Source organism: Galeopterus variegatus, unplaced genomic scaffold (assembly GCF_000696425.1).
Source record: "Galeopterus variegatus unplaced genomic scaffold, G_variegatus-3.0.2 Scaffold512, whole genome shotgun sequence".
NCBI lineage: Eukaryota > Metazoa > Chordata > Mammalia > Dermoptera > Cynocephalidae > Galeopterus > Galeopterus variegatus.
Genome location: NW_007726623.1, coordinates 133,109 through 141,144, shown reverse-complemented (window position 1 = coordinate 141,144; position 8,036 = coordinate 133,109). Strand labels below are relative to the sequence as shown.

Sequence of the window (8,036 nt, the reverse complement as noted above, 5' to 3'; positions counted from 1 at the left end):
TCCCACATGGGGCCCTGGCCCAGGTGTCCTCCGGACCTTTGCTCTTCTGGTCATCAGATTCGGGCTGGTTTCTCCTGACGGTGGTGAACAGGGATTCTAGGGGAGGCAGGCCAGCTCACAAGTAAAACGATGCTCTCTGCTTGGTTTCCATTACTCTAATGGTGACCCATTTTGTCTGCCACACACCAGACTGTCTTCAAGATAAGTTGACCACGACTCCCATTGGGGTCGTTGCTGAGCAAGGAGCCTGTGGTAACCATGGCGGTGAGTTCAGCACAGCTTGTGCCAGGAAGCAGGTGCCTGTCACCCCAGATGTGCTGTCCTCGTTTGTCCGGGGAAGTGCCGAGCACAGGAGATCACAGCACGACCCCAGGCTCCTGCCTCGCTCGCTCTGTAGCTTGGCTGTGCTCACAGTCCGTCCCGGCCAGGGGTGCCAGCTGCCCTCCAGGATTTGTACAGAATCCCCCTCATCCAGACTAACAGAGAAGCAGCCACAGCAGGTGACATCAAAGCAGGCACGGGCACATCTGTTTTGAGACGCGTGTCTAATTACTCAGTGCCGCTTCCTAAAACGAATTCCTAATGCACGTGGAGACCGCTCTCAGCTGCTTACCGCCTTCTCAGGAGACACGTGAAAAGGTGGCCAAAGGAAGGTTCTGGCTCTCTTTTCTAACGTTCTTGTTCTCCTGTCAGTCACGGTGCCAGCGCCTCCTGGGGTCGACTCTGGCTGCACCAGGGCCCAGGGGCAGCTTAGGGCGCTGCTTTGCAGGAAGGCCTGGGAGCTGTTGCTGTGATGAACAATTTTCAGCCCCACCGAAGTCCCTCACTTGCCAGAGGTGAGAACTGTGTCGAGTTTGCCTGTTGGGGCCTCCTTCCTGCCGCCTGGAGACCTGAACTCCGGCTGGATGGCTGGGACGTTCGGACCCAGCCTGTGTGTGACCGAATTTTCCTTAGGGCCTGGGAGGACACGCGAGGGAATCAGATGTTGCAGAGAGGCGCGTCTCTCTACCCCTGTTGGTTTTCAACATTTGCAAGAAAGGAGATGACTTCAAGGCAAAATATCTTTTTAATAAGGCAGCTCTTATCAGATCAGCTGCCCTGAAGTTTCTTTTGAAGCAAAAAAAGGAAACAGAGAGAACACATCGACTCAAGGAAAGTAGTGGAAAGTTTCTCAGGACACGCCTCATTCTCCAGCCCACGACTGAGCAAGGGCTCTGGGTCTCTTCTTTAATTCATCCCGGGGATTTAGGTTTAGAATTTCTGCTCCTTCAAACAGACTAAGAGCCTCCTTGACAAAGCAAATGGAGAAAATACTCCAGCCCTGGTAAGACTGGCAAGAGGGACCCAACGCAGAAGGCAGGAGAAGGGTGACACCGGCCAGGACGTACTGTGCACTGGGAGGGGTGGGCTCCAGAAGAAAAGTGACAGCTCTGGAATGACCACAGGACTGTCCCGTGAAACCACCAGTTGTCAAAGGTCGTGGCATTTCTCAGGTAGCCAGGGCCACCGGTGGCCCCATCCCCTGCCCACTCCCCGATGCCATCTACGTACAAGACAGGGGGCCTGAGAGGGTGTCACCGTCAATTCCCTGCCGGGTCACAGAAAGCTGCCTTCTGCCTTCGCACATGTCAGCTGTCCCTCTGGCCCCCGCTGGCCAGGGCTGCCACGGTGATGGCCCCTCGCTCTGCCGTCCCCCCGTGGCGGGTGTGCACTTCAGGGGTTGCCACGAGCTTCAGAAATGAGTCTGTGAGTCCCGGTCAGCCCCCCTGCCCCTTCCGCTCCTCCCACCCCAGGCTGCCAGAAATAGGAGTGACCAGAAGTCAGCCATGCCCTTGAGAACACCCCCACCCCTCAGGGCCATGGCTAGAGCCGCCCTACCCAGCTGGCCGGCCTTGTCCAGTGTCCTCAGTGCCCCACTGTCCCTCCTCATCCACGTAGAGGCAAATGGCTCTCTCCTGGGAGTGCTCGAGCTGTCTGTACAAAGGTTCCTGAGACCGAAGTGTAGACGACGCGTGGATGGCTCCATCACTACCACCTGTCCTGCGTCCTGTCGACCCCAGGGTCCCAGAGGACTTCGACCAACCCCATACTCAGCTCAGTGGGTGGGGGAGGGTGACCCTTCTGCCCCTGCTGGGGACTTCGGTGGTGTGCAGCCAGGTAGGAGGGAGGCTCGCCGCGGTCCTTCCGGCCACTCCGGGCCTCGGGCCACTGGTAAGTGCTGGACGGGGATAGACGCCCCCGCAAAGCCCTGTCCCCTCGGGGCGAGGAGGGGCAGCGGCGTCCGAGCCCCGGAGTGGAGGGGAGGCTCATCCCGCGGTGGGGACACTCCTGCGGCGTCCCCAAAGGCTGGGCCCAGCGCGAGGGGCTCCCTAGGCGTCCCTCGGGTCCCTCCCGCGCCGGCTGCTCCCGCTGCAGCCGGGGCCACGTGCAGCGGGGACGGCGGCTCCCGGGGCAGGGCAGGAGCGCGCAGGGCGCGTGTCACTCGTCTGCGGCGGACGACGGTGTCATGCTCTTAGCGTCATTTGAAAGCAAGCGAGGGGCCCTGAGTCGGTGGTCTCCGGCTCTAGCGGGAGGCACTCGGTAGAGCAAACAGCCCCGTTGCATGTCAAGTGTAGCTCGTTTAGGGGGAAAATCTGAAACTTCTTGAGGCTTCCAAAGGCCCTGCGTCATTCTAATGCCCACGTCATGCCTGCAAAGCCTGGGGCACCGCATTTAATGTGGGCTCCGGGCACCCCCTTCCTTCCGTTTCAGGCGAAGGAGAAGAGAGGCTGGACCCTGAACAGCGCCGGCTACCTCCTCGGCCCGTGTAAGTGGCCCCAGTGCAGGCCTCCGAGGCTGGCTGCGGCCGTCGCCCTCATCCTGCCCTTTCCGAAATATGTGGTACATTCACATTCCAGGTTTGGGCAGATACGGGGAAGTGGCCAGCGGGCGCACACTTCCATGACTCTGAGGCGGGGCGGGTTGCCATGGAGGTTAACCAGCTTTCAATTTAAATATCTGTCCTGTCGCTAGGTGGCCCCCTCCCATTCCCTGAAAGGCAGCCCCAGACCCCCAGTCATCCTCCCCTCCCCCTGCTCCTCCTTTCACTCACAGCAGATGAGCTCATTCCTGGGGGGCTCCTGACCCCATCTGTGCCCCCAGCCTTGGGATGCCTGCTCCCTCCTGAACCTCCTGTCCTCACTTGGAGCTGGGCAGGCCCTCCGAGGGCCTCCTGCCAGGCCTCCCCTAAACTCCATTTCTGAGGCTGCCTCTGCCCCTCTGAAATCTCTCCTGGGGACACCAGGGACCTCTGCATTGCCAGTCTTGACTGCTCTGCACATTTGACCCAAGCACCCAACCCTTCCAGAAGCTTCTCCTGCTCCTGGCCATCCCACCCTGCACCTTGATGGGATCCATACCCTGGGCTTTGCTCAAGTTTTCCCGGGCTTTCCTGTGTTGCAGTCCTTGAAGGTAGAAGCTCCTTGGAGCCCTGCTCTGGGTCCTCTCTCCGGGCCCCCAGCCTCCTTAGACCCTTTTATCCATGCTGTGGGTCCAAAGCACCAGGACCTCAAGTCCTACCTCCACCCCACATTTCTCTGAACTCCACACGGGAACTGCCAAGTGACCTGAAGGTGGCCCACACACGCTCACCTCAAAACTAAATTTAGATCGGTCTCTTCCAACTCAAACCTGTCCTCTCTCCCTATCCGCCTTGTCCCATTGTCAGCGGGATCCCTGCGGCCCAGCTCAGGGCCTTGCACTAACGTGAGCCCACGCCCTAAATGGGGCACTGCAGGCTGCATAGGTGGGTGCCTGCGCTTGCCCACACTGCCCCCAGGCTGCTTCCTGCACAGTCTGGGTCTGACGCCTTCAGACTGGATTATTCTAAAGGAGGGAACGAGGGGAGACCTTAGCTCCTTCCTCTAATTCAGTTATTCCAACCCATTACCTATTAGTGGCTTAAATTAGCAGGCGTGTCAGATTAGAGACAGCCGTCCACCTTAAAAAATCTTCCCCATTTACTGCCTTCTGCCACCACGAGAGGAGGCCCGCAGAGCACACTCCCTTGCACGGTGTAAGTCCAGATGTCCTCACGCGGCACGCGTGGCCACCAGATCACTCGGAGGATCCCCGAGAGTCACGTTTTGAGAAGCACAGGCCTAGCAGTGACGCAGATTGCACGGGGCCACGTGCCGGGTTGACTGGGCAGTCTATGGGGAAGTCAAAGGCAATGGCAGGTCCCTCAGGGGCTCCCGACTGCCGCGGAGTGGCTCGACCTGCCAGTTGAGCAGGCTGGTTCAAAGGTGCGCATGTTCCTCAACCCTTGGCAACCTGGGTTCTGTCCTCAGAGGGCACCAGAAGAAAGGAGGAACTCCACAAAAATACTCCTTTCTTCTTGATCTTCTTGATAAATGTATTTTCAATATTTCAAAGATTTTGAATCCTGAATTAGAAAACAAACTTGTTTTCACTGTCGCATTTATATCTCTGTCAAGTTGGATCACCAGAAGCTGCATGCGTAGACTAGCTGTTCCTCAGAGTACTTTACAGCTTTACAGTGTGCCCTTGACTTCTGCTGTCGGCTCAGAACACGGCAACAGAAAGACCGTGTTTGCAACAGCTGCTGCCGGACACGGTTCGCGTGACTGTGCTCAGCGGCGCGTCCCTAACATTGGGTTACTTATCCTTTCTCTGTAATTTAGTGCCAAGAACTCCGTCTCTGGAAAAATGGATTAATTTGCCTTTGTCTAGCCTTGTAGATGACACAGTCCCCCGGGCTAAGTAGCCAGAAACCTGCGCATGCTTGCCCTCGACCTCTTCCCCTCTTCTGCTTGATCTCCCCAATAGCCCCCAATCCAGCCCCTCTCCATCCCACGCCTCTTGGTTTAGAGCCCTCCTGTGTTTCTTCCTAGACTCCTGCAGTCACTGTTCCCCACTCTCACAGCACCCAGCACGCGCACACACACACACGCGCGCACATGCACACGTGCACACTCCCTCCTTCCCTTCCCTGCCTCCCTTCTCTCCACTCTCTTGTCTCTCTCGCTCACCCCTCCTGGCTCCAATCCATCTCCCATGCAGCTGCCGGAGTGGTCTTTGAAAATCAAAATCTAACGATGTCACAATTTGAAATTCTTCAGTGGCCCCCTTGTTTTCAGGGACACTGTCATCTGCCTGGGAAGCACCCGGGTGGGAGGCCAGCCCCTCTGGGACGCGGTGCTTCCCTGGCTGCACCAGGCATTCCCAGGCCTGTCTTGTCGGCTGGAGTGACCTGTCTCCCTTTCTTACTCTCTTTCTTACCTGGGCCATAGTCCCAGCACCTGTGTGAGAACTGTGCACATTGTCACGCGTCCTCACTGTCCTGGGATAATTGTCTTCCCTCTGCTGTGGCTTCAGCTTTATTTTTACAGTCCTGTGTGTGTGTTTTAGTTATAAGCAGCCATATGTCCTTTGGGAGTGGGGGGTGTAAGTTCCATTACGTTGTAACGCCCAGATGCTTTCCTCTTGGACCTGCATGCAGATGCCATTGACAACCACAGATCGTTTCACGACAAGCATGGCCTCACTGGCAAGCGGGAACTCCAGCCTGAGGAAGAATCGAAGCCAGGTGAGAGGATTTGAATCCCCGGGCTCCAAGTCCCTTCACTCGCCACTATCCCCCAGGTGCACACAGGGGCAGTAGTGGGTGTCAGGGCACCTGCCTACCTACAGCTGCAGCCCAAGCTCGGCCTGGCCATGACTTAACAAGACAATGCAGCTTCACTGCACCTGCCAGCAGCCAGAAACAGAACGAGCAAAATCTGAGTAAGGTCACAGGGCAGCACAGAGACACATGGCGCCCTTCCAGACGAGAAAGCTGACCAGGCACAGCGGCCCCCAGAAGACAGATCCCTCGCACTGCATTGAGCAAGGCCCTCCAGAGGCACAGTGATGCCCTCAGGCTGTTGGGGTCAGTTCTCTGACCTCGCAGTGCCAGGCTCCTCCATAGAATGGCCGATGTCATGAGACGCACAAGTACCCGTTGAGGCAAGTTGTCAGCATCGATCTTTTATGTTTTCTAGGAAGCTTCGACAGGTCAATGCCTGAGAGCAATGTCATGCGCACAATCATCGAGTTTCTGACATTCTTGCATCTCAAAGGTATGTGAAGTATTACCAATTTAAAATTCCATCTCTTAGGACACTGGACACATAAAAGGTCTATCAAGAAAGGATTCCGTAGAATTCCACTGGGACCAACATTGCTACCAGGAAGAGAGTAGTCCTTAGGGTACAATTCACTCTACTGGACCCAAATTTATCGACGTGGTGGCAACTGCTATACCTTTTAGGGCCCTGGTATACTACAAGCCAGGTTCTTTGTAAGCCATGTTAAACCACAGTTTGAAAGCACAGTAAGTGAATAGGAGCCCATATTCAGAGAGCGATTTTTCTTTTTTTTTCGGTGGCTGGCCAGTGTGGGGATCTGAACCCTTGACCTTGGTGTTATCAGCACCTCACTCTAACCAAGTGAGCTAACTGGCCAGCCCAGATTGGGATTTTTCTTTATGCATCCACCCTGCCATGCAGGCTGCCTTTAAATCTAGCTGGAAAGGCTCTCCATCCTGGCATCTAGTGTCTTCTGCAGATACTGTAGACTAGGAGGTCTCCCCATGGCATCTCCGTGCATGAGCTTGTCATTCATTCAGTGATGAGAGTCTGGCCTTTGATGAGATTGTCACACAGGTCAAAACTGCTGCAGTAGGAGGAGCCAGGAAAGAGGCACCAGCGCTCTGAGAGTTAACAACTGGGAGGCCACGACTTTTCCTGCAAGGGGCAGCTCAGCTTCCTAGGGTTTTTAAATTATTTTATTATTTTTTTATTTTTTATATTGTGACATGGCCAATTTTTCATTAGGAGATACCAATTTTCATTACTCAAACAGGAATTACACTTTTTTTGTGTGTGTCTTTTTTTGTGTGACTGGTAAGGGGATCGCAACCCTTGGTGTGGTGTTGCCCACACTGCGCTCAGCCAGTGAGGGCACCGGCCATTCCTATATAGGATCCAAACCCGCGGCAGGAGTGTCGCTGCACTCCCAGCGCCGCACTCTCCCGAGTGTGCCACGGGCTCGGCCCAGGAATTACACTTTTTTAAAACATGAATTTAAAAAGTCTTGACAGTGTCGGACGCATACTCAGTACGGGAGTTAAATCAGTAAAAGGTGAGGGCTGGCCGGTTACTCAGTTGGTTAGAGCAAAGCCTTGTCACACTAAGGTCAAGGGATCGGTTCCCTGTACCTATCAGCCACCAAAACAAAATCACTGAAAGGTGAGAGACACAGAACGCGGTGGAAGGAGCATGTTCACGGTCCGATGGCATGTGTGGTGACAGTGACTCTCGCTTGCATGCCCCTTCATTCAGTGCCTGCTGCTAATGTGTGGTCTCCCTTCACAGAGGCGGGGGCCCTGGGTCGCCTGCCAGGTCTCCCCTCGGCAGCTGCAGTGTCAGGGGAAGACCTGGAACAGTCCTGAGAGGAGGCGCTCCCAGGCATGTTCGTCTGCGCTTGTAATTTAAAGTCAGATTTGAAGATGACGAATAATCTTAGGCCAGTTTATGCAGAGTAAACCCTTCCTGTTCTCTTCTTTGATGCTGTGTTGTTGTAATTTAAGACTTTTGGGTAATTATTTTATTGAGGGGCAAAATAAAAACTAGCATGCACTTGGAGCTGTCTCGTCCTTCCACCCTCTGTGTCATCACCCGCCACCAGAGTGTTTTAGCTAAGGCCTGCTAATAGTCATGGGTACTGGATATACATTCTAACCCCCAATTCTACCACCAATAGTGTCTGAGACACCTCCTCTTATCACACGTCCAGGGAACATAAAGTCACATAATTATGAGGGTAAATCTGTTACTGAGACAGACAAAGGCCCGGCCGGCCTGGAGCTGAGGTTTTAGGGAGATGGGAATGGAAGAGGCTGCAGCAGCCGTAAACTCGGTGGATGAGGGACTTCTCTGGTTCTTGTGAAGGTGCTGAGAGGAAAGAAGTCGCCAGCAGGGGGCGGGCCTGGGGTG

The 8,036-nt window shown here is 55.1% G+C and overlaps 1 protein-coding gene across 1 annotated transcript; it reads left to right on the top strand.

Moving 5' to 3' along the window:
• Positions 1-258: 258 nt before the first annotated feature.
• Positions 259-7,685, top strand: GAL (galanin/GMAP prepropeptide). The gene is made up of 7 exons (XM_008569575.1): positions 259-264; positions 694-836; positions 2,061-2,211; positions 2,752-2,806; positions 5,501-5,587; positions 6,042-6,119; positions 7,416-7,685. Exons 1-7 carry the CDS (start codon positions 259-261, stop codon positions 7,490-7,492), a joined length of 597 nt encoding a protein of 198 aa, XP_008567797.1. The 3' UTR covers positions 7,493-7,685.
• The last annotated feature ends 351 nt before the right edge of the window (positions 7,686-8,036 follow it).

Bases quoted from the DNA above. Each gene is read 5' to 3' on its own strand.
- GAL (XM_008569575.1), top strand. The intron at 837-2,060 runs GTGAGAACTGTG...TGTCGACCCCAG, and splicing joins AAGTCCCTCACTTGCCAGAG to GGTCCCAGAGGACTTCGACC. The intron at 2,212-2,751 runs GTAAGTGCTGGA...CTTCCGTTTCAG, and splicing joins CTCCGGGCCTCGGGCCACTG to GCGAAGGAGAAGAGAGGCTG.